Below are 27,891 nucleotides of genomic sequence, written 5' to 3'. Positions count from 1 at the left end.
TTTCTCATACTTCTCTGTGCAACTTATATGCAACTGCCTTATATATTTGTGATTTTACTTACTGTATTACTTATTTCATAAATGTATTTGTACGATTGTCCGGTTATATGAAATCTGTGGTTCTTTATAAATAAATAAATAATAATGATAATAATAATAAACATAGCACTACAAAAAGATTAAGGGGATGTTCAGGGTAAAAAGAGAAGGAAAGAAACGTTACAAGAAAAATGTGACTAATTTAGATGCCAAAGGCAATGTTAAACTGTCAAGTTGTGTCAGATCAAATTTCTTTACTTAGTAAAGGTTTCTGTCTCAGAACCCATTATTTGTGATCTGCTTGGGGATCTTAATAGATGTGTATGTTTCATTTGTTGAAAGAAGTATTTTGCAAAAGAACATTATGAGTGACCCAGAGTGTATTTTTTCAGTATAGAAATTGTGGATAGACAATAATGTTTGTAATAACAATATGGTACTCTAGTTTTATATTAAAAATGCCTTCCCACTTATGGAATTCCCTACCACGCTCAATCAGACTATCCCACAGCATTCAAATGCTCTTTGAAAACCCATCTCTTTCTCAGAGGTGACCTTATCCTCGATAACACTTTTCACACTAATGCACCCTCACAACTCTCCCAATCTCCACTCTGAGCCACAGTCGCTCCTCTTGTTTCAGCTGTGCCCTCTTCCACTTAGAATGTAAGCTTTCTTATGAGCAGGATCCTTCATACCCTTTATTTTCATGTCTCAATTCGTTTTGTCTGCCTTGTCTGTTCTTGTTTTATGTATGTATTGTTTTATGTATGTCCTTGTCTTCCCTACTGTACAGCGCTGCAGAGCACTGTGGTGCCTTACAAATCTACAATAATAATTGCATTAATAATAATAATAATTAAACACTTTCTGTTCTCTGGTCTACCTCATACGGTTACATGCAGAGACCTCACAGAATTTGAAAAGATGTGCTCAGCCACTATAAACTTCTTACACAAAAATTATTTAACTCAATGCCCAAGTTTAGCATGGCTTGGGAACAGAACCTGGGTGACCTAGTTTGGGAGGGAGACTGACCAGATATTTTTGAGGCTGACCATGTTCCGCCAGTGTATTTGTGTTAGAAACTCATTGAAAAGTACTCACTAGATGGTATAGATGTTCTGTCCAATTGGCAAAAATCTACCGAGAGGTACCTGATTCCTGTTGGAGATGTGAAAATGCTCCTGGTTTCTCTTTACATATCTGGTGAGGTTGTACGGTGCTTCATCCCTTTTGTACTCAGATTATTGAGCTCTCTTCTGAAATATTAGGTGATGAGGTACCCGATAACCCTGCCTTCTGGCTACTCAACAGGAATAACATTCCAATATCCCGATTCAACAAATGTATTTTGAAACACCTTTTTTCAGTGGCCAAAGCAGTTCCAATCCACTGGAAATCAGCAATTCACTTGTCTATCCGAGATTGGTTCTGAAGACTGCATTCTTATAGAACCATGAACGAATTAACATTCTCCACAACCGACAAGTTCACAGAATACTACACAATTTAATACCCATGGCTCGAATTCCAGGATTCTGAAAGATTCAATTCCCTATCTATCCCGACAATCACCCCTTCATGACAGCTCTTATACCCCATCCTCACTTTCTCTACAAACCAGTGTTCAGAACCCCCTGAGTGATGTCAGTAACCTCTAATTATTCTAGGCAACACCTTCTTCTCTCCACTACCCTTTCATCATTTCATTCTCTTTTCTCTTCTTTCTTTCTTCCTTCTTCATATTGACATCATACTGTATTTGATTATTATTATTAATTTATTATTATTTATTATTAATATTTGATTGCCTCATTAAGCCATGATGTATTTTACTTTGATGGTATTACTAGCTTTGTCTGTGTTTGTGGTACAACTGTTATTTATGTCTTTAAAACGTAATATAGAAATATTAAATAAAAAAAACGGTTTCAAATTGCAATAACTGTCGAAGTCGTATAATTGGATGAACAAAAAGTATATTGGTTAATATTGTTTTATCGTGCGATTGCACTCAGCATGTCACGATACACAGGGCCTGGCGCTATCACGCGGTAAAATACGCACACACTCGCACTACAACATTTGGTTATTTATATATTTCATATTTATTAAAGGTTCCAATCCACATTCATTTATTAGTAAAATGTATTAGATTGTATATTTATTTATATATAATACTGTAGTAAAGGTTTTTATGGTTCAGGTGTTTTAAAAGATAAAGAGTTTGGTCTCATATTAAAGCTTATTTTGCCAGCATTAACCTGGTGTGGACGGAATAGCGATCACATCTAGCGATCGCAAGATACAAGCAATATGAGATTAATGCTCTTAAATACTTTTATGTGGGTCAGTTTGAACTGGTCATTCATAGTCAAATCATGGGAACAATAGGGTGGGGGATGTTCCCCTGATCTCTGTAAGGATCAAATGAACTGACCTATAACTTGCAAGGAACTGGAATGCCATTAACCCCCGGACCAATGAAGACTCACTAAGTGTTATCTGTACAAGTGTATACAAGCATGTTGGCTTTTGTTAGCTCTCTTGGAAACTGGAAATGTGACGGCAGGGCTGCATTCATTGAACCTGAGTGAAACCTATAAGGAAGATGTAATGTATTCTGGGTTTTATACTTTCCTGATTTAATGTAACATCTTTAATAGGTATCATGTATCGGCTATATTGTACTGTATTGTACTTATTTATTGAACTGCTAAACAAATTGCTTTTGCTAAATAAATTGCTTGTGCTTCGGAAACACAATACAATCGCTGGGGCAATGCTTATTTGAAAAGGATAGAATTACTTTAATATAACTTATCTCAAATTATGCTAACTTCCATATTTGAGAGCTATAATTGAAGACTGCGACCTAATGTATCTGAATATATTATATGTATAATGTGAAATGCCAGTATTATATATATCGATATCTGTGTCTAACAAGTGCTATTAGCTATCTTATATGTTTTATGCTTCTGATGAAGTCTTGAGTTGTGCAAGACGAAACGCGTTGAGCTGTATCCAGTGTGTTTTCCAGTACCTCATGTGAGTGCTTTTATTACATTTTATTAAAAAAATTTATATGCATACCGAAATATCTTCCTTTTTTTCAATCTTATGCATCTTCGCCATTTGGATGAGGTTGTGACTGTGAAGTCATTGGTGTTGCACTGTTTTAATATTCTTCAGAAGTGGGATACTTCATGATATCTGGTACGCAGATTTAAACGTTTTTGCACTTATATGGGTGTCATTTATATTGGTAATTTTGGGATACCATTCCCACACACCCCATAGGATAGTGGGGTTATTGGTGATATTGCCCTCACTAAGAATACTACAGAGCTATACTATGTTTGCTTTTTCTGCATTTTTGTACTGATCGGTGGAGATCTGGAGGACTACAAGTACAGCAAAGACTACTCCACTATCTCCTAAAAGACTTATCGCTGTTTACCTCACGGTACGCATGTTATTGCTCTATTCCACGTTGTATATTTGATATATCACTGAGAGGCGCCCTGCTTGCCTGTTCTTCTGTTGCAATATATATATATATATATATATATATATATATATATATATATATATATATATATATATACACATATATATATTAGAGGGTGAGATGCCAGTAACACTGATTCAGATACTAAATTTATAATATATCCCCTGCAATACTGGCACCCAATTGAGAAGACCCCAATTTATTTTAATACAATACATTTTTCGGTATCTTAATACCCCAGATGGATGTACTTTTACCCAAATATATAATTCAGAAATCTATCTAGATAATACATGAATAGCTTGTGCTTGGAATGGTAGGATATGACTTATGACTTATGGAATGGTAGAATAAGGTTTCTTAACTGTTTGAAGACAATTTGACAATGTTAAAGTCTCAATGTAACTCTTCACCGGGGCTTAAGTGGACTACAGTGACTACTGAGACAGAAAGCATTAGGCATATTTAGCACTCAAGTTGCAACAATATCTTAAATGGTTTGAATAAAGATAAGGAATGCAGGTGGAGTTTGAGTACTGCCTAAAATTAGATGATTTGCTCATCTCATGAGAGGCATGGTCCTGAATAGAAATGTCAGAAAATTTCAACTTTCTGGTTGCATATTATTATGACTTTTGTATTATTTATTTTCTATTTACTGATAGTGTGTAATTGTGTCATTGCTGGGAGCGTGTTGGGTGTCAGTGTGGCCTGCATAGGAGTTATTCCCTACATAATCATAAGTTAAATGGAAAAAAACTTTGTTTTTTTGGCAACATATTGATCACGTCACAAAATACACCTCTACTTTTTGCACATTTTCGTTTAAGTATGGGACAAGCTTATAATGTGTACACACACGTACTTATAATGTGCATATTAGCCAGTTAACTCCACTTTAGAAACAGTTTTATGAGATCTTTGTTTGTTGAAAGTGTGAACGTCCCCATGCTCCTATGTGGTTCATGCAAAGTTAATTTTAAGAAAGTCTGTCTTTTTGACCCAGCTCTCTCATTAAACTAACCTGCCCAAGGTACTATTGCACAACTAACACTGATTGAAGGCTTATTCACCATTAGTTTTGGGTGGAATGAAGTAAGATAAAATAAAATACTAATGCTCTCCCGTGCATCAAGCAACCATAAATTAATCAGAAAAGGAGCTTTGCATTATCAGCTGACTAATACAGATTTTATGTTATTGAATGCAGTGTGTCCTGATATAAAATGTCCACAAGTAGCAACATAGTAATGTTTGGGCTGGTTTTACAATAATAATTGGTAGCTGGTATAAAGCAACCTCGACAGCAGATACAACAGATTTGTTAAAATATTATACAAGATACAACATATAAAAAATGGCCATTTGAAACAAATGCTTTAATTAATCTCACCACAGGGCGACCTATAACATTTCCTCCATATTTGCCTTAAAGCATAGAACCCTATATTGTTAACATTTATAGTACTTTTATCATGTGTAATTTGGTAAAAGCAACCCACCAGAATCCAATATTCATATAAAAGTGGTTTGTCAAATCAGAAAAGAATCTAAAATGCAATACATAATGCAAAATAAAATAATGATGCAATAAATGTAAAGGTAGCTTCATAAGGATGCAAATATACAGATGTGCTATTTAATCAACATCATTACCTTTATGCTATTGTATCTTTATGTTTATGCCGCTGTGTGCAGATTTAGTGGCTTTTTGTTTAATGTACATGTTGTCTCAAATGAACCCCCATCCCTCACCCCACAACTGGTTAAGTTTGCATCATTAGTCTTATTGGGTTTTTAGACAAGTCCAAACTTTTAAATGGACTTATAGTTATCATTGGTGCTTTGTAGAGTTAGTACAAAGCAGTGCCAATGGCGAAATTGTCTGTTTTTCACCAGACACTTTTATTTAATCCCTTTTGTAGTTAAAGGAAAATACACTGTGGAGTGCAACTACAGATCTTTCTTGCAGAATAAGAAACATATTTTAATGTTTGCTGCAATGAGGAAAAACATCTATTATCATGGGGTTAGCATGTGCTTTGAACTGTACCCAAATGTCTGCATTATTTTGTGAGTAAATAAGCTATATATAAATATGGATTGCAAATTATTTTAAAGCTTTACTGATTTCCAGTATTCATCACTCATATTTATATTTAGTTACTATAAACATTGAACATTTAGCAAATATGTAAATGTATCTAAAGTATTACTACATATGTGTACTATTACTGTACATACAATGAACATGACAATAGAAAATATTACATATGTGAGATTGCATTTATGACACTGCACATCATTGTCCTCTCTCTTTTACCATGTTCACACTGCCGCCCAGGCAATATCCCTGGTATTAGAACCCAGGATATAGAGATGTCACAGAGCATTCCAACTCATCAGACCCTATTCGCATTGCACCTTGGACCCACAAACTTCACGGGTCGACCCCGTTCATACTGAACCTGAGTCTGCCCTGGCAATAAGTATGAGTCATGACAAGAGGGGCTTTGGTTGGCTGACAAAGAAGAGGTCATTTAAAGGGGATTTTTTTTGCACACAAAGATGTGGCCAAAGTGGTTGGTGACTGTTCACTGCATTGCTTTAATCATGGCCGACGAGTTACTATTGTGTAGCCTGGAGTTCCTGGTTAATTGCATTATTTTGTTGTTTCATATAGCAAATGAGAGTTTGATGCAGTTGCTAATACTGTGCTACTTTGCACAGTGACGTTTCAGGAGGGGAAAGGCGCAATTTAAGGCAAAGAGGGAGAATACTTAACATCATTATTTGCGCAGGAGGAGAGCTTTTGTCAGGTCCATCATGTCCTCCATATTGAGTTTCAGCACGGTGACTAACCAAAGATTGTGGGCCAGAGACCGCAATCACGGAGAAGCTTTCTGGTCTACTGTGGAAGCTTTTGAAGATGAGAAGTGGATGGCACACTTTCCCATGTTATGTGGGACATTACAGTATGTGCTGGACCTTATCACCCCAGCACTTTCTAGACTGGTTTTCTAGCATAAACTGCAGAAAACGCATCCACTGATGACACCATCACTGGATTCCTTCAATGTGGATATCCACAGCGTGCTGGAGCCATAGACGGGACACACATCCCTATCATTGCCCCTACAGACACCATCACTGGATTCCTTCAATGTGGATATCCACAGCGTGCTGGAGCCATAGACGGGACACACATCCCTATCATTGCCCCTACAGACACCATCACTGGATTCCTTCAATGTGGATATCCACAGCGTGCTGGAGCCATAGACGGGACACACATCCCTATCATTGCCCCTACAGACACCATCACTGGATTCCTTCAATGTGGATATCCACAGCGTGCTGGAGCCATAGACGGGACACACATCCCTATCATTGCCCCTACAGACAACCCTGCAGATTACTAAAATTCCATTATTTAACAGGCTATAGTTGACCACAGCTAGTGGTAAGCATCATTTTTTATTTTAATGTGACTGTGTCTTCTGATGTGTATTGTAGAATAAAGCTAAATATATTTTCTTTCCAGTTTCACAGATGTCTTTATTGGCTGGCCTGAAAGTTCCCATGATGCCAGAGTTCTGGCCAATTCAGATCTGTACCAGATTGCAGAGGAGAAACAAGATTTCTGTTTGTTCCCTAGAGAGTGTTTATAGTGTTTATGATGCTTTTCTCAGCAAGTTAATACATTCATGAATTTATTGCTGTTTGGTTTGAGCCCCTGTCCATCTATAGATGTTCAGCTTTCCAAATACAATTCTAAAATATAACAGCAAGTGAATTGTGTCCTGTAACCAAAATATGGCTAGTGTGTAAATGTTTAGAGTTTTGTGTGTGCTAGCTATTATACAGGGTGATTCAAAAGTCGCAGTACACCCTTTTATTTCAAAAACTCTACAGGAATTGGGCGCCCATGTTTGGTACATACCGTAAAAGATAGACCACGTCACCCATACCTTCCTGGAGTATTCAGGTTTCCCAATTTCCTGTAGAGTTTTTGAAATAAAAGGGTGTACTGTGACTTTTCAATCACCCTGTACACTGCAAAAGCCACAGGTGTAGTGATTGTTGTCAAAGTTCCAATATTCTCTGTAAAGCACTGCAGAATATGTGTGTGCTATAGAAAGAAGTGTTAAAAATAAAATTGAACACACATATTCTGGTGTGCATAACATCGAATATTTCAGACAACCACATGAATGTACTTGCACCAGCGCTACTATAAATTGAATCTGTTGTATTGTTTTACAGAAATCCAAGAACGTTAATGGGGTGGAGATCCCACTACACATCACCGGGGAAGCAGCTTACCCATTGCAGTAATGGTTGATGAAGGTTCGCTTCACCCATACCCTCAGCACTGCTCGGATGGTGGTAGAAAATGCCTTTGGAAGACTGAAAGGATGTTGGCAGTGTTTATCGAAGAGAAATGACATTGATACCAAACTTGTGCCTCATGTAGTTGTTGCTTGCTATATTTGACATAATATTTGTGAAAAACAGAAAGAGCAGTTTCTACCTGAGTGGAACATATGAGTCTGAACTGTCTGAGCTTTCTATAGATTCAGCGACATGTGAGGGCGAGCGTAAAAATACCTGTGCAGAAGTCATTTGCTCCACAATCACCGCCAATCTATCATCACTAATTGAGTACAGCAGACAAAGGGTAACCAGAACAAAATAGTTTTAGTAAATATATCAGATCTTTTTTATAGGTTACATATTTAGTCATATGTACCAACATAAATAAGAAAGTCCGTGTGTTTTTACAAACGTCTTGTGAAAAGCACGCCAAACAAACTGCTTCTCTCACATTCTTTGCTGAGCCAATTCGCTGTTAATTTTCTTGTCAGGATGGATAACACAGCCTCTGCAGTGTCTTCAGCAGTCACACCAAACATATTCAAATATTTACAAAATCCCACAGGCTTTTACAGTTAGATCCCTAACTGGACATTGAACACTTGTTGGGTCTTCTCATCCACAGCACAAGTCAGCTATTTAAACTTCCTGTCAAAGCATTTCACTAGCTACTTCCTTAATTGATTAGGCCCAGTTGCTCCACCTTTATTCCTGTGCTGTGCGTGTATGAAGCTGTACAAAGTAAACCCTGCATCCTCAGCTGGCAGATTCCCAGGGAGACCACCAGTCCTTTCTCTATTAGTATGTGGCAAACTGCCCCCATTGCCACAGTCTGTACATTATACAGACTGTGGCAATGTAAAACTGTCTATATGTACATTGTACATATTTACCATTTTGACAAACATATGCCAACAAAACTACTGCCAGGTAAACTATTGTCCCAGCTCTTAAGATATAAACATTGTAAACATTGGTAACATTCTAGCTATAATTGCCACATACACAGGCAAATAGTAGCACTTTACAATATATAGTGCCATTACCAGTAACTGCCGATAATGGGTGTACCCAGGGTTATGTGGAGCAACCGGGTACTCAGGGTTATGTGGAGCAGCCGGATAGTTAGGGTTATGTGGAGCAGTCGGGTACTCCGGGAAATGTGGGGGAATTTGTTGTGGATGATGTGGGGTTTTTAGTGACGTGCCTGAGTTTGGCAGAAAAAATTGTTGCCCTCTGTTATATAAGGGGTAAGTCCCGTCAAGGTGGTATGCAGAGTGTGGTTGAATTTGTGCAGGCCCTTGCACTCTTGACAATAGGCAATCAAGGAAGGCCATTTGAGATTCTATATTTTCCCTGCTAATAAGCTCATGCATACCCATTATTTGAGTAAGGAAAGACTTCTGCAGCTGACGCTCATTATCATAGAAGCTTTGGAGACGTGCGTCTTCTTGCGACTGCATAGCCATATCCATTTTCTTGAGCTGTTCAACCATTATTGTGGTCATGCCTTTTGTTGCTTGTTCAGTCTTTGTGAGCTTCTTCTTCCTTTGAGGAACATTGTAAACTAGAAGTGGGAAAAACAAACAAAACACATTAGGGCGACCGAGAAAAATGAATGTTGCTGCAAAATAAAATAGCGGTGTTGTAAGCCGATATGTGCTTGAGGCCTCCTCCCTCCTGCATTCTAGCTTCACACTGCAACATATACGTGTTGATTTTTTAATGCGTATTTATGTTTAGTTTTCTAATGTTAAACTCATTTATTTATGTCATTTAGTTTTTTAGTGTTAAAGTTAATAACTTATTGTTGGAACGAAACAGCTGGGTCTCCATCACAGACGAAGATTGTGTTGCTGCCAATGGTTGTGTTGCTGGATAAGGTGATGTCGCCGTCAAAGGTTGTAACTCCGCAAATTTGTCTAAAGATGTATTCATGCTGTCTTTGTTCATAGCAGAAGAGTCCAGTTTACTATTTTCTTGCTTCAATTCATCACTAATCAGCAGTGAGGACACACTTGATTGACTGCTTTCAGGTGTTGCACTGTAAGCATTACGGCAGCTTGAGGACAGTGCTATAGGATTTGCCATGGCAGAGTTGTCGAACATGACGTTAAACTGCTCATAAAAATTACCATTCCATAGGCCAGTATCACAGTTTCTGCAGTTGTGGTCATGCACTTTTGAATATTGCTTTCTTAGTGCCTTCACCTTGTTGACCACCTGCTGTTGGGTGCGCTTGGTCAGTCAATATTTGAGCAATATTGAAGTACACTGTGGCATCCTTTACAGTGCCAGTTATTTGTTTTTGAATTTTTTCCTCTCCTCTAATTGCAAGAAGCTCACAAACCTTTTCTTCCTGCCAAGGCGCCATGCCTTCACCTCTCCTCTGCAGCATTAAAAAGATGTCATGTTCCAGCATCCCTAATGTCCCCAATCAGCTCCTTTCTGTGAGACCCTGGTTGAAAAATCTGAGACGCACCGCTCACACCATTATAATTCCCGGGTCATTAGACCCGGATAGATGCAGGTACCCACGATCACACTGAACCACAACACGGGTCGCTGGGGCTCGCCCTGGCAATTTCCCGGGTTATTAGGTCAGTGTGAACCTGGTATTTCTCTCATTTTACTTAATTTTAGTAGTAATAATTTCTATTGTGCATGCCCTAAATCTGTATACAGATTTAGTACTTGGACCTCCTTACACTTGGAGAGACAGAACGGAGTTGGGAAGGTACGTGCAAACCCAGACCAAGTACTGTAAGACTGTTTATGTTATTGTGAGCTGAGGATTCAAGGAGACACATATAAGTATGTCTGCACCTGTATCAATTGCAGTTGCTTGAGAGGCAAGTGCAAATACACACTGATGATGATGACGACAGTCTCCAGCGCTAGCTAGTCACTTCTAATTGACTAATTGCGGGTTCACCTCTGAAGTTGACAGGTGCTTTCTTCATTGATCGCTCATATATTATATGATTTTGTAGAGGTATTATAAAATTATTTTTTTCCTACATTCATTTGCAGTGTTGCATCACTATGCTTTTGTTGCGTAAGGTGCTGAGTTGAGTCTGCAGCGTTATATTAGAGTATTGCAGTTGCAAGTGTTGATAGTACACTTTCACCTGACGACTGTAGCTGAAATTGTGGGCGGATCCTCACAGCACACTCCCTCTTAGGAGCAGACTACAGATGCAACCCTCTAGGCTTGACTGGATGCAGCCTCAAAAATTTGGTGAGTAAAACAGGTGCATGAACATCAGTCAACTTAATCCAAGAGCAAATCACCGGGTACTTCATGTCTCTCCCTCATCTGCCAGAGTCAATAATCGACTTAATGATGTATTCCTGGTGGCCCTCTATCACTCATCTTGAAAACAGGTCTTTCACCATCAGTTTTAAAAGGGAAATGTGAAACACAGTGTGGATGTGGAAGGAACATGGTAGCCGTAGCTTGTAACCTACCGTAGTTATCTTCCCGCTGATTGGGTATGTACCAAAATATTTAGGCCCCATTTTGAACAATGCCATGTATTGTTACACCCCTGTACTGATCAGTACGGGACCATACTGCCTACATGCCAACTAGGTGTCAACACAAGTGGTTTAACCAATGTTGTACTGTATTTTCCCATTAATGTCTATGCCCCTTTCATTTCATTTACCCATTCTTTCCACTGAAGTTGTTCACTACAGGTAGAATCTTCATTGAAAGGAATGGGTTATATAAATAAAAGGGCTTTAGAAATGAGTGGCTAGACAAACTACTAAACCAAATGATTGGATGGTTAACTGGCCCGGAATCCACTAATCCTAGGATATCATCCCTTACTGAATGGTTGACGCTTGATCTGTTGTTAGAGAAACAATGCCCCCTTTGATCTCACAATGACGTGTCCACACAAAACAGGTCAAGGGGTTCCCCTCAAACCGACCAAGAGCTCTATGTACATTGAAGGGGGAAGTACCTTTCGGCCAATCAGTGAAAGCACCCTGTCTTTGGATCGCACTGCTTTTCTGCCAATACTGTGTTCCTTTAACGGACACAAAGGCCACCATAAAGTGACCTAGCCTGAAAACATGTGGCAACCCATATGAAGGTAAAAAACACATAAAAAGCCTCAGAGGGTTGCCATGACACAGCGTAGGAGATGGAGCGAAAGCACTCCATATATCAACACTTCTAACCTTCTAAAGCTGCAGCAGTAGTCGCCCAAATATTAAATGACTGGGTGCAATTGTTTTTTGGGTCCAAGCCAATAAATTCTATAGACTGCTCAAAAGTTGCTACACATCTAAATATAGTCGGGGTGAAGCATCCCTGTGTATCAACCATTCCTCTGTGGACCAACAACTACATACCTTACAGAAGGCAACATATGGTTGGATCAGCCAGGGGTGGGAGGGTGACCCAACGTCCGTTACCCCATTGGTCTGTCTTGGACCTCTGACTTTACACGTAATATGCGTGTTCCCAATTAAAATGTGTTTTGCGAGCAACCTGGATCCCTCAGCATGCTCAGACTGCGTTACGAATTCTTGTAGCAGACTTCCATCTACTGAAATGCTTTACTGCTTCGATGGAAGACCCTTCTTAAGCCATGGCAACAGCTGTTCCAAACTTAATCGAATGAGTACCATAGTTCTTCAGGACCAAGCCGATTAGTTCAATAGACCGCTTAAAAATTGCTCCCAACTGAATTGTATTCAGAGAAGAAAAGTTTGTGTGCATTAAAACATGTGATGTCTCCTTGCAGTCAAACAGCTACATAGTTCAAACCTAAGGCGACCAGACATATGGTCATGTTTGCATGTGAAGCAATTTAGTACTGAATGCATGGAGGTATATAGGATTTAGTTAGAGGTGTTAAATGCAAAATACCCAAGTGTGTGAAAACTTGGTCCCAATGCTAACAGTCGCGGCGACGACGCTCGACCTCCTTAAGACAGGCTTCAGTTTTGTAAAAGGGTGATATATTGTAAGGGTATGGGGTTTTAATCTCCCTAATAGTCTGGCAAATGTATGGATGACCATTTAATAAAGTTACTTTTGACTATTACTGTCAAGGCAATTCTTATTTTCCCTTAAATCCACAGGACCAATATTTATAAGAAAAACTATACACAAGATATAGCTTCATTTAAAATGTGTTGTATTATTAATTAACATTCTAATTGTGAAACGTATATGTATATTATAAAACAGCATAAAAGTGTATCAGTATTTTACACAAACTTAACAGATTTCGTTTACTCTTCTAACATAGGTGGTATAGCATGGATCTTCGTACAATACATTACATTCATTGCCTGTTTCATAAATATAAGAGTCATTGTGTTTGCGTTTTGACCAACTATTGTGTAGTGTAAGGGCGTGTGTTTGACCTATTGTCTAAAGGTGTGTGAATATAAGACAGTGTGTAGGGAGGGGGGGGTGAAACAATCAAGCACACATTTTAACCTTCCAAATATTTTCACATTTATCTCGCATATAAACTTCTACAATTTATTCATATATAAACGTCTATCATTTATTCTCCTATTATTTCATTTCACTTCTCTCAGTCAAAGTCCAAAATGTGTAGTATAACTTCATCATGCTTTGCAGCAGTCATTATTCCCTATCCATATTCCATTCACGTGAAAGCTGATAGATAGCAGCCATTTTACAAGCATCGTAGCTTCTAGATCACCTTGCTGCCATATTAACTATTTCAGTTTTCCATTACAAACAACCTTTTAACAATCTGGCTACTTCCTGAACAATACTACCAATGAGCAGGGCCCAGTTCTTTAACCTCTACTAGTATACTTGTAAGTCCACCACAAATATCTATTTTACACAAAAGACATCTACTTAGTGAGAGCCAGCAAAGCATATTACACAAAAGACATCTATCCCAAATATATTTTGCAACAGACACAAATGCTACCATTTAAACCAAAAATCCATCCCAAATATAACAGGAACTCCAGGAATTGTACATCATTACAGAAGTTAACACATTGTCAGCCATGTTATCCACATGTGATTGTAATGGCCTAATTTACTGCCAATGCATCTCTCATAGCAAAAGGGCCCAGTTTTTACTAGACTAATCCACCCCAAATACAACAATACCACATACAAATCAGAGTAAACTGAAACAGAACTATTCCATTCAAACCTAACAAGCACACAAGCTTTTTCCCTTAACTTAAACAGCTCAAATACAGTGTAAGCACAAAAAATCCATTCACATTTACCATGTGTATACAAACTCTCATAATTCAGGTATATTCTAACCAAAGACAAATGCTCACATACTCAACCATATGCATCCATTTTTGACCACTTTTCATTCAAAACTCTATTATGACATTTTTCCTGCCAGCCAGGGCCTTTCCAGGCCCAGGGCTGTCTTTCCCATTGCACATGCTGGACAATTGCCCGGGGGCCCCACATGCATAGGGGCCCCATAGCTAGGGCTCTGAAGTACTAAAGAAAAAAAACAAACAAACAAGATACGTTTTGCGGTCACGCGGCAGGGATCCGACTCCCTCCCTCTTCCCCTCCTCCCTGCTGTGCTCACACTGAATGTTGGGCGTGACGTCATCATGCCCGCCAATTTCAGTGAGGAGCACATTGAGAGGAGCCAAGACGTGACGGACAAGCAAGCGAAAAAGAAGAAAAACAGAAAAGAAAAAAAGGAGAGAAGATGATAGACAGGTAAGTGAAGGGGGACAAATAAGAGAATAATGGAGGGTACAGTGTCTGATACAGGGGCAGTCCAGAAGCAGCATGAAGTGGGGAAAAAAGAAAAAAAAATGTTTATATGGATTAATCTCTGTAGTACAGCATGTTTTTTAATGTTTAAACACTGACTCTTTAAGCAGGTAACAATAAATATAAACTTAATTTTACCGATAATTTACATTTTTATTCCTGTGCGTGGTTGTGTTGGGAGGGGCCCCAGTGCACTGCTGTGCCCGGGGCCCATAATGTTGTTAAGATGGCCCTGTCCAGGCCCCATATACAGACCACCTTTCCATTAACTGAATGTTGGGCGTGACGTCATCATTAACTTAGTTTCCAGCAAACGGCAGCCGTCTCTGCATTTACTACTTGCGTCAAAGCAGGGAAGCAAACAACAATTTGTGTCTTTCTGCTAGTAAGAAAGTTTACTCACAATTGGATGGAGTTTACCTTTCCACAGGAAGTAATCACAGCATGTAGCCTGCCTCTATAGCAAAAACCTGTTTTTCTAATTACATTGGGGGAGGGGAGCTTTGTGGCTAGTCACCTTCTAACTCAATTATGGCTAAATCTGCTCATATATTATATAATTAAATGTAAAATATTAGCTTATTTATATACTCTTCCTCAGGTTTCTGCATTCTTACAAATCCAGTGGTAGGCTGGAGTGGCCACTAAGTGTTCCTCGAAAGATTTTGACGAACTGATGCATACTAACTCTCCCTCATTAATATCTGTAGTTTCCCAAGGAGATACTGAGAGATGCACTTAGGGTTAGCCATATTGCCGCCAACTAGGTGTTCCAGTGCCATAGGCAATTGTTGAGCGTTGTGGGGTAGGTAGAAGGGGATACCCTTGTGGTGCTTGGGTATGGGTAGACTGATCAGCAGGTACTGGAAAGGGGAGTATGTGCCCAAGAAGGGGGCAGGCAGGGCTACTAAAAGATGGGTGGCGAAGGACCACCTGGAATCATGGCAAAAAAAGGGAGGGGGGTACCTGGAATAGTGGCTACCTCCACATATGTTGGTTGAGAGGGAACAGGATGGAACTGGTAGGGGGGGTGCATGATGTGGGTGCAAGGGGTAGCAGGGCTGGTGGGCTGGGGTTGCTAAGGAGGGGGTGATTATAAGAAGAGACTGGGGAGGTGGATGAGGACAACACTCCCATGTAGAGCTGAGCAATAGAAGATATTGAAAAGGATGGCTGGGTGTAGGAGGCAGGGGGGTGAGATAACCTGCCTGTATGCTAGGAAGCAGTGGGGCTTGTTGGATGAGGGAGAGGCAGGGATGGGTGGGAACTGGTGTGTAGTGGCATTATGTAGGTGAGGGGAGGAGTGGGGCTGGGCTGATGAAGAAGGTATTTGGGGTGTGGGGTGTCAACACTCCCATTTGGTGCTGAAATAGGGGACACTTAAAGGGATAGCTGGGAAATAGTATGCAGGGCCAACCCTGTCTATGTTGAGCAGCAGGGGATGTGATCACATTGAAGGGCTGAGCCCCTGAATTTATAGACAGTGCTGGCAAGGGGGTGGTTCAAACTGGGGAACTGATGAATAGCAACAGGGGGGAGCTGCTAGCCTCCTCTCTAGCAGGGAGATACCATCAGTGGGGGTGGCAGTAGCTAAGGCACTCCAGAGTGGGAGGAGGCAGGGTGAATGGTGCTAGGGGGTGGCAGTAGCTAAGGCACTCCAGAGTGGGAGGAGGCAGGGTGAATGGTGCTAGGGGATGGGGATCCCCCTCCACCACTTACTACCGAAGAAACACAGTTGTGCCCCTTTCCCATGAGCTGAGTAGTCTGCCTGGAAGGAAGACCGAAATGTCGGGGGAGGCATCCATGAGGCTGGGTGGGTGGTGTAGCACATGAAACGAGACAATGGAAATTGGAAAGAAAGATGAGGAGGAAAGAAGGGGGAGAGGCAGCAATGAAAGAGAGGGGCAGGTGTTTCAGGTTGCAATGGGGAGTACAGAATAAAAAGAATAAAATAAGGAGCTGAAATGAAAGAATCAAGGAAAAAAAATGAAAAAGAGAAAAGAAACAGGTAAATACAAATTAAAGGAGATAGAAGAATAGACAATAAGATAACATTAAACTGGTAATATTTAGAGATGCTCAGGCTCGGTTTTCTGAAAACCGAACCCACCCAGCTCGGTACATTCGCACATCCTCAGATCTGAATCGAGGCAAAACGTTATCAGTGCATTGACGGATCTTGCTGGTTTTGGATTCATTAAGTACGTCACTCCCCAGAAGATCCAGTGCCGTTGGTCACACAGAAACAGTTGTAGCAGTGTTCTTGTCACTGTCCATTCTCCAGTGCCATTGCTCTTTCAGAAACAGGAGGAGTAGCAATGTTCTTGTCACTTGACAAAAATTGACTGAAATTGACTGGAAATTAATGTTATTGAAGTTAATAATAATGTAGGAACAAAAAAAAGAGCCAAATTATGTGATTTTAGCAAAAAAAAAAGGGTTTTTAGAAAAAATATAGGGATCCAAAACCAAAACACGCAAGTGCGGTTTGGCCAAAATCAAAACACGGGGGTCAGTGAACATTTCTAGTAATATTGAGCTTTCACTCCACAGGCCCAAGGTATTTGTGCAGCAAAATAGGCAGAATGTATAAAGTGTGGGGCCTATATAGAAAAATTCAAGTACCTCCCCTACAGATTCTCTTGGCTGATGATGGATATTTTAACAAAACTTACCTTAATAGGTAAGTGCATTTCACGCACAAACATATAGGGGTATAAGAATGAAAATTTTCATGGGGTGGGAAAGACCAAGGACTACTATAGTTATTTGAGCACCTTTTTCTCGCGTTTGGTATCTCATTTTACGACAGTTGTTACAGTGACTGTAGATATGCAAAGACTTCCATCCTATGTTAACTTTTTTCAGTGTTTCAGTGGTATTCATACATTAAATAAATAAATTCATTAATATTAACAATTAGTCCAATAGCTATTGGAAAGATAGATAAATTAAATTCTTCATCTTAAAAATTTAAATTTTTCATAGTCATTAACCTAGTTTTTATTCAAATGTCATTAACAGCCTAATCTCATTTGATTGGGAGTATTTTTAAATCTATAGTCACTGCCTCAATGGTTATGGTATGTGCTATAAATAATAATTGCTATATCTCATGTTTTTTACTGGACTCACTGCATGAAATTCAGGGTAACAGTAAAGTGAATAGTTGTTCATCATTAATACAGGTTATTTATTAAATGGTTATGAACGGAACACTTTTTAAATAAACAATCAATATGTATTAAATCTATACTGAGGCAATCTATATTAAAGAACATTTGGTAGTTATATTAAGGCAATCTATCATGTAAAAAAGTTTAACAAGTTTAGAACAGATACCATGAAAGTAGCATGAAGGTTTTTGTGAAGTTCATGGGGGGGGGGCAAAATACAGTCTTTGCCCACCAAACAGAAATCATGGGGGGAGGCAACTGCCCCCCTCTGCCCTCCTGGTTTCTACACCCCTGATTGGGCCTGAATCATTAAGGAGAACAAAGCATATAATAGGAATAACTTTGTACCTGGGCAAAACCATGTTGTATTGGAGGGGATGTAAATTTAAAATGTGGTGACAGATTTATAGTTGGGGTAGGACATGTCCTAGATCAACCTTAAATTTCAGTGTAAAAATAAAATTATCAAGTATTTGGGTGCTAGATGATAAAACAGCCAGTAATTAACTTATGTGCAAAATAAGCTAATCTGCAACCCTTTCATTTGCAACCCTTTCATTTACTCCTTTTTTTGTCTTACTTTCCTTAATGACTCAGGCCTATTTTGTTTAAGTGCATTCTGCTATTGGGCCTCTCTTACATATGTGTGTCAGTGTTTTATTTATCTTTTTCTATACAATATTTGTATATGGGTATAATGGTATAATAGTGGAAACCAATCCAGGCTGTCTGGGACTGGGTTAGGATTTATTTTTCTTGTGGAGTTCACTGGGCAGATCTTAAATGATTTATTTATGCAAAGTCATTCAAACAATACAACCACAGGTATACTTCATGTGGACCACATATCAAATGCAAATGTAATCGCAGTGTCACGTATGATGTGCACTTTTTTTTCACACAAAGCTAGTATAACCGGCCCATTTAACCACGTTCTAAAAAAATATCTCTACATTAAGCTGCAGGTGTCTACACTGTGTTTCCTCTTGGTAGGTATTTGTATTTTTTATATATAAATCTTAGTGATTTCTCTAGCTTAGGTAGTCTAATGCAGGTTAATCAGAAGAAAGAACATTATATATAATGTGTGGTGTGTATGAACTGGTGCTTTTTCAGCAGTTTTCAATCTGCCATATTTACTAAAGCCAAAACTGCATCCGAATCTCTTGAAAAATGTCGTTTTACAAAGCGCCACTTTCAAAATTGCCGTTTCGATTTTTTAATGAAAAAATTGCAAAGGGCTACATTCATCTCTGTCACACAAAAGGCCAAAAATCCCAATGGAGAAAAAGAGAGAGTTGTGAGAATCAAGATAGGTCATACCATATATTTAGTTTGAGATATCTTGTCTTTCAATAGTAAATAAATAAATAAATAAATAATATGTTAAAAAAGCCATGTTTCTCCCTTTCAGCTTTGGACCCAGTCCTTTGGGGGTGGTGGAGGCAGAACATTTACAAAGCTCTAGAGATGCCTAGCCCAAATTGATGTATCTTGGTACCCCTGGCTGGTGGATATCAGGGAAATAAAATAAATCTTTTGTATTACTTTACATACCATTTTATGAAATTAGTTTTATTTCATTTGTTCGCCAGTTTTTTAATATATATTATTGCGTTCCTTTATTATTTATGCTATACACTGAGAATAATATATACTTACCTACGATCATCCTGTTTTCATGATCCAAACTCATCTAAAGTTAGAAAAAAACAACACAGAGATGAAATGAACTGCTCCCATGGGACCCGAACAGTAGCTTGGAGGGTAACATGGCCATCAATGGGTGGCTGTTTCAGAACCACAAATTAAAAAGAAACTTTAATAAACTTAGCCCTAAATTAGACCTAGTTGCTCTGCTTGGTTACCTGCATTGATTCCAATTTAATCAAATAAAAATAAAAAATGTCAATATTTCATTTTTGAAACACTGATTACAGAGCACTGACAATATATTATCTTTTCACTTTTTTAAACATTTATATCTTTATAAAGTCACATTATTCATATCAACATGTTTGCCCTTCCCTTGTACCTTGTTGCTTTCCAACATATTTTCAACATATACTAGTCTAATAAATAAATCAAAAAGGCTGTGTTTTCTGACTTTAATAGATCATAAAACTTGTCTAGTTGCATACAGTAATAGTATAATGCTATTACAGGCAGTATACATTCCATTTTAAAGGAAAGTAGCTTTTAGATTACATTTAAAATGAACTCTTATATATCCCTGAACTTTAAGAATTGTTTTTTTTTATAAAATATGACTTCAATACCTTTTATAAAACCTTACACTTTAGAATTGACTTCATTCATATGCATAGGCATATTGGTGAAAAGCACATGTCTGTTGAGCCATAAAACATCTGCCGATGCAAAACATGATTGGATTTTGTTATTCTTCAAAATTATTTGCATTTTATTCAGCCAACCGAGTGTTCAAGTGCACAATATCAACTAAGCCAGTGGATATTGTTGTACCTGAGCAACCCTTTTATGTACAGAACTTTGATCATTTAGCAGTCAGTAAAATTGACTTTTATTCAAAGTTTATAGAGCCATGAATCATAGAATTGCTCTTGCAATTTTCATTATACCTCCCAGTGCATTCTACCTTGCCCTATAATGCCTACTGATATAACACATGGAGACCTATGAATAGCCAATACCACTATTTTATGCATTTACAAATCTCACATTTTAAATTTGTATTTCTTCTTACAGTTTAAGAGTTGGATGAGAACAAAAAAATGTGACCTTATTTTTTATATCTATAATTCTTGAGTTGTACATATTTTGAGTACATAGATATGTCAGTCATTATCATCAACATTTCTGGCATATAGCTGAATTTAGAGCAAAGATGCAGCAATCATCATCCTTCTTGTTTGTTAATGTTGATAAGGCTGTATGCAGTGTATCTGTGTATAATTTTAACACAAAAATGTATATGGTTCTCCCCAAGCCTGTAACCGTTACCATCATTATACAACCTGCGCTGGTTCCAACTAAAGCAGGGAATCCCTCTGCTAAAGTGTAATCCAGACAGACAGGGACTTTCACAGTATAACAGAAATACTTGTCATAATTCCCCTGTCATAATGTTAACCAGCACCAATCTGGTCAGTTTGGGGATAGAGCCCCTATGGCTGAGGAAGCACCCACCTACCCTCCTACACAGTGCTAGGGCTCATCTCAACATCTGTGGGCTGTGGGTGTTGGTCTAAAGGCACCTGAGGCAGGGTAAAGAATAGAGAGTGGTCGGGGTTTGGTGACATGATTCACATCAACAAGTAGGTGAGGTAATTATTATTATTATAGTTGATTTGTGACGTGTCTAGTGTACTAAAAGCAAGAGAGGAAAAAATATTGGTAAAGGATACATGAGGGTATATTTACTAAACTGTGGGTTTGAAAAAATGGAGATGTTGTCTATAGCAATAAATCAGATTCTAGTTATCATTTAGTTAGTACATTCTACAAAATGACAGCTAGAATCTGATTGGCTGCTATAGCCAACATCTCCACTTTTTCCAACCCGCAGTTTAGTAAATATACCCAATGGAGTCCTTTCAGACCCATTTGATGCTTTACAAATAATGAGATGCACAAGTTGTCACTTTCTTACAAATAAAAAAAATGGAAGTTGTTTCAAGTGTTACAAATAAGATGTTCAGATATTAAATTTCATAAACTGTGAAACTTTTATGTGGTTTAAATATTCCGATGCCTGTGTAATAAACAATAAATTGGCAGAATTACCCGCCCTCTCAAATTAAGATTCATGAACCATAATAGAAATATCATTAGAAAAATGTACACTCATAACATGTCGAGTTATATTGATATGGAACATGAAGAAGATCGTTCAATACGGAGGGCCTCAATGAGTCTCTGGAATTTACTACCCTCTTGTGATTTCGATTATTTTTTTAGATTGACTGGTGGTTTACATAATACAGAATTCATGTATTCATGTTAGCTCCAGACAATATGATCTCATATATTATTTGGACAAAAATCTGAATGGATATTTGCTCAGTTCATAGTTTACTCACTAGTTTCCATGGTGTGGTATAAGTGTGTACAAAGTAGAGATGTTTACTGACCTCCGTGTTTTCATTTTGGATCTAGATTATGTTTGCGTTTTGGTTTTGGCAAAACCGCCCTCGCGTGTTTTTGGTTTTGGATCTATATTTTTAATAAAAATAGCTAAAATATGCTAAAATCACATAATTTTGCTCTTTTTTTGTTCCTACGTTATTGTCAACCTCAATAACACTAATTTCCAGTCATTTCCAGTCAATTTTGACCACTTCACATGTCACAATATTATTTTCATACACTTTTGGATAAAGACTGCAGCGACCTGGCTGGATGCTAAGCGACAGAGCAACGACACAAATACACGGTGGTTCATAGCACATCTAGGAAACATTTCCACACAGCAGTGGCAGAAAAGAACAGTGCTGCAAGATGGAATTGTCTTTGGGCCCTCCCACCCTCCCTTCTGTAAGATATTGAAAAATGCCACTTTTTGTGGCTGAAGAGGTTGTTTTGTTTGGGCCCCCACCAAAACAAGCTACCTATAGCTGAGCTGCCTTAAGTCCAACAGTGCTGTCAATGAACTTTACATTATTAAACCATGACTGCTCGTGCTGCATCTTTAATGTCTTTCTCCGCTCTGGAAATCTCCCTCTCACGCCTGAAGTACTGCCAACTTATGTAGACACAGAAATGGATATTACAACTGGAGTAACATTACATCTGCTTCAGACAGAATGTGACACGGAACATGTGGGCAGCATTGAATCCGTCATGTTGGAATACGCTGTATTGAACAGAGATTTAAACCAATATATAGATGCAGTTGAGGAGACTGTACTTAAATTAAAACATGACCCACCAGATGAGATCCCGGATTTAAGAGAGCTTGTACACGAATGATAAACTGCGCTTTAGCAGAATAATACAGAGGAGGACCTGAGGCAGGACGATAATTATGTCCAGTTTAAAGAACAGCTAAGAGACCTGAGAAAACAAATGGGTGTGTCACCGCCCCCTGTAGACGAAGATTTGGAATATAAAGACGAGGAGATCGCCAGTCACCCAGAGCACACGGTCAGTACAGTAAAACTGCGGATGACTCAGTTATGGTTCCTTTGATCACTCCAACTGTTATTTGGATAACTGTGGTAATTCTGCAGCTTATACATGGTAATGAGCACTGACCCCCCAGGATTTGTGCATTTATCAGACCAAGACCAATCCGGGGTGCCCCAGCGGGTTTGAGATGGTGAACACAGTGAAAAACAAAGTATGTGGTCACATGTATGAGAGAGAAGCAATAGAATGGATGATTGAAAACAAACTTCAGCACTTATAGCACATGTAGATAACATTGGCACACAACGATAGCTGAAAGGAAAAGTGGTACAAGATGAAATTGTCCTTGGGACCTTCCCACCCACCCTTATAATGGAGGGTGGTGGTTTCAAAACGCCACCAAACACGATTCTTAGAAAATCTAGCCCATAGAGTCATTAGCATCAAACAAGAAAGGCTATATATTGATTGAACATTATGAATTCTGGAATTATTTTGTATATATATATAATATATATATATACATATATACATACAGTATCCAGGGGTGTGGCACTCATAAATAACATGTGTACATTACCCTGCTGCCTTCTTCGATTCCTCAGTTGTATGAATAGTACAATAAATAGATTCCAGGTCCCTGAGGAAAGTATTATACTGAAACGTTGGAATGAATTAAATACACCCTTTTCATACAAACTACAATTTGTCTTAAATCCTTGAGTGCTGCCTCACCTGAATTCCATATATATGTATATATATAAATATATATCCATTTGTGAGAAAAAACTAAAAAAGATTGAGGTAATTCCATTTCTAATGTCTTTTTATAGACACACATATTATGGCTATATATATATATATATATATACAGATTTTCTATCTAGCTATTCAACTGTAGATTAATTGATTGTCGGTACTATGTATATTTCTAGCAGGAACCTGTTGTTTTGCGGAAGGGTGTTTAAGTCTAACCCAAATTTTATTATCTTTGAAAATGTCCATGTTTAAAGAACAAAATGTGCTAGTTTCAGCAAGTTCAGATCAAAGATAAATCAGCTGATCATTTGTCCCACAGGCATTGCCTACTGTAGTACTGATACAGGAGATGTTGGAAAGGTGCATGTCCAATAAACATAAGCTGGCAATTACAAGTATTAAAACCTCGGATTCAAAGGAGACTTTGCATGCTTTCATATAGATTACTAAAACAACAAGCAATTAGCATTCATCTGTGCCGCTCAGTACATCCAAAAATCAACACTACTCAGAATATTAGAGACTTTCTAAATATCTGCAGGCTCATAGCTGTATGATAATGTGAGTTTCTCTTTACACAGAAGAACTCCACGCAAAGTTATATGTTTTCTTTACTAATTTGAAGTGTGGCAAACTGTGATTAACAGTACTGAAAAATATTGTTGTTATTATTATATGTAATGGTAGCGGAATACCGATTTTGCTGTTTTTTCTACGGAATTAATATATTATGTTTTTAATGTATGATTATTATTTTTTTTGCATCAATATTTTTATTGAGATTTTACAAAAGTATATGGGATACAGAACAAAAAAAAAGGGGAGGGGGAAGAAAAATCACACAGTTAAACCAGGCGCACAGTATCAACTATATATATATTCAGAAATATAAAAAACAGTAAGACATATTAACTTTCACTATGATTGACTGGAGAAGTCTCCACTAAGGGGAAAATACCAGGGGAATGTATGATTATTTTAATAGCCGATTATCGGATTTTAAATTTAATAAATTGATGTTTCTTAAGAAAACCAGTACCAAGAGTGTATGAATTCCTCCCTGTGTGGTGAGTTTTTCTACATTTAGTGTGTTAGATGGAGAGGAAAACTACTTACCTCTGATCATGGCATTACGTTAATCAATGAGCCTATATTAAAGAATAACTTTTGTAAGAGCAAGTCAATCAATGCTGTTTAGATATCTCAGTTTGTGTGTTTAAACTCTTCTGGAGAATTGTCAGTTGTCTCAAGTGTTCTCTATGGAGTCCAAGGGGTATATTTACTAAACTGCAGGTTTGATGAAGTGGAGATGTTGCCTATAGCAACCAATCAGATTCTATCTGTCATTTTGTAGAATGTACTAAATAAATGCTAACTAGAATCTGATTAGTTGCTATAGGCAACATCTCCACTTTTTCAAACCCGCAGCTTAGTAAATATACCCCCAAGACTCCCCCTAATTCAGGAGTCTCCTGGACATTCTGATAGAGCAGGCAGCTATGTCTTAAATGCAATAAATCAGTGAAACATTGCAGGTTTCCCTGCAACGTTTACAGCATGTACAGTCAGCATCTCTGGCCTTGTCCTGGTTTACCTTTTACCAGGGAAACCTCAGGCTCATTGTCCCACTGTTTTAGCTGTCACCAGACCAGGCTATAGATTTTATTTTCTATTATGTTTTGTTTGTTTTTTTTAAACGCATAGTCCCCAAAGTTGTCTATGGGGACTGCTCTATTCTGCAATTTAACAAGTGATGAAAAGGCATTTACACATACAGTAATGTATGTTGGTGCACATTTCCAAATGTGTAATTTTTCAGGTCTGCTCTATGGGGAGAGCATTGCATCTTACTGCTCTCCCCTTCGGTCACTATTGCAAAGATGGTCACTTTGCGATAGTGACCATAGGAAAGATAGAAGAGGGATCTCTTGAACACTTTTAATAAATACACACGATCTTTCAATCCTTATATTAGCAATAAGGATTGAAAAGGTTTGTGTTTAAAATTGCTGTCATTAATAAATACGGACCTAAGTCTCTAGGATCATAGACAACATGAACACAAATCCGTTTCAAGTTAGTACAATAAAAGCAACTTTAAACCCAAATTACTGAGATGCAGTACTAGTAAAGGCCTCACTTCTGAGAACATGATGTACAGTCTTTTCTAGGAATCACAGTCTAAGCATTTATAGATACTAGTATTTAATTTTTCTATATTTTTGAAATGTATTTCTCCTTTAACCCATAATACATATAAACATGTTTTTCTCTTTAACTTTCAGAATACACCATTGGAAAGATGTTAAATAGCTCATTTGTTAAACAAATCAACTACGTGTCCCAATTTATGGTAAATATATCTTCATGTTTCTCATTTGATCGCTTTCTGCCCATTAACACATCCGAGGCTTTGGAAAAAAAGGCAAAGTCAATGATCCAAACGAACAATTTCCTAGCTGGTAAGCAATGTATATATCATTTAATTATTGTAAAGGGAAATATAACATGTAAATCTATCAATAAAAACCTGTTCCTCTTTTTTTTCCTGTGGATTTTTCTGGGAAACTGTTGCATTCTAATTTATTAGTCAAGATAATTAGGTAACATAGAGAATATCAGGAATTGGATGTAAAAATGAGAGCTACAGTGTATAACATATAATCTGTCTGCGAATAAAAATCTCTGGATTATCAGACAGGCTTTATTATGAATAGTCAATCTGAATGGATTTTAGGCAGAAAACGATTCTATACTTTTACTCAATGTCTGTGCCATTATACCAGTATATACATGAGTGTGCATAGACAATCTTTGGTGTGAAAGTGGAACAGAAATTGCACCTTTCTCATTCCTTACACTAACTAAATCATTTGTCAAATTCTATTAACACATATTTCTTTGTCCTCCAAAACTTGCTTTATTTTGCTTCATTGTAGACATAATCCTGAGCTCTTAATATACATATAAAACACTAGTTATGCCAAAATATCCCTAATTGTTTTGCTTATCTTGAGCTATTTTACTTTGCTCTACAGTTAAGGTTGACATACACAGCCTGATCTGCCTGTTCTGCCTGAACCCCTGGAGACAATACCTTTGTCACATTTAGCCATACATGTGGCCAAATCTGAAAAAGTTCCCAGAGCACCATTAACACAATTGGAATATGACCACTTTCACTGTCAGATATGGTTATTGACCAACTTGGTTTAACATCTAAAAAGTTTATTTTGGAATCAGCAATATATTCATGCTGCAATATGTGCCAATTTTGGTTGAAAATGGCTTAATTGTCTGACAAAATTGTACAGTAGGGATACCTTCACAAATACAATTTAGACATTAATTGCATAGGTAAGCTTCTGGTAATGCCTGAGAAACTGAGAAATCCATTTTGTCTAGTGTAACAAAGGTAAGTATTTAGCTGTAAACTTGTAGAGAAAGTACACAAACAGTGTTACACATTTGTGCAATGGTACACCTAGGTTAAAGGTGAATAGGCGGAGGACATATGTGTGACAAAATATTTGTAAAAAGTCTCTGATTTCACTTACAGGGTTTGGAAGTGTCTTTTCCCACAGCAGTTTGGCAGACTATGCCTGAAGTCAGCGCAAGCAGAGCAACTGATGAGAGCTCCTTTTTAAAGGGAAGATGGGAGTGTCACCTGTCAAACAAGCTAGGGCTGTAGGAGGAGTGTCACCTATAAAAACCTGTTTGTTTCACTATTCAGGGTGACTGATGCTAGAGAAGTTGGTCTAGAGAGCTGGTCTCTGTTTATTTAGTGTTTAGGTTCACAAGAATCTGTGTGGAATTTTTATGGTGTCAAATACTTTACCATCCTGATATTAAAACAAAGTAAAAAGCAAGACGTTGTTTGCGTGTGTTTCACCAGAAATGTGCACAATATATTTTTTACAATACCTTAGGATAAGTAATGCTCTATCTCTTATTGAAGTTTGTGCTGTAACTACAAAGAGACATGCTGAGACATAAAACTACTAGCTACATACTCTGATTATTGCCTTGGTTCATTGAAATATAATAAATTGCAATAGCTAATGGGAGTTTCTGTACATTCCATCAATTTAATTACAATGAAGTAGTGTTCACCACTATTTTCAATCTTTATGTAGATTAAA

General features: G+C 37.9%; 1 protein-coding gene across 1 annotated transcript in view; it reads left to right on the top strand.

Moving 5' to 3' along the window:
• The window catches only part of LOC142159467 (ATP-binding cassette sub-family A member 13-like), a 151,573-nt gene that overhangs the window by 109,748 nt on the left and 13,934 nt on the right, over positions 1-27,891 (top strand). The window contains exon 13 of the mRNA XM_075214367.1: positions 26,035-26,211. Coding sequence (XP_075070468.1) covers positions 26,035-26,211 — 177 coding nt within the window. The remainder of the gene's footprint in view (positions 1-26,034; positions 26,212-27,891) is intronic.

The sequence above is a fragment of the Mixophyes fleayi genome, chromosome 5 (genome assembly GCF_038048845.1).
Source record: "Mixophyes fleayi isolate aMixFle1 chromosome 5, aMixFle1.hap1, whole genome shotgun sequence".
In the NCBI taxonomy this organism is placed as follows: domain Eukaryota; kingdom Metazoa; phylum Chordata; class Amphibia; order Anura; family Limnodynastidae; genus Mixophyes; species Mixophyes fleayi.
The sequence above is the reverse complement of the archived record's forward strand: the minus strand, read 5'-3'. Positions and strand labels throughout refer to the sequence as shown.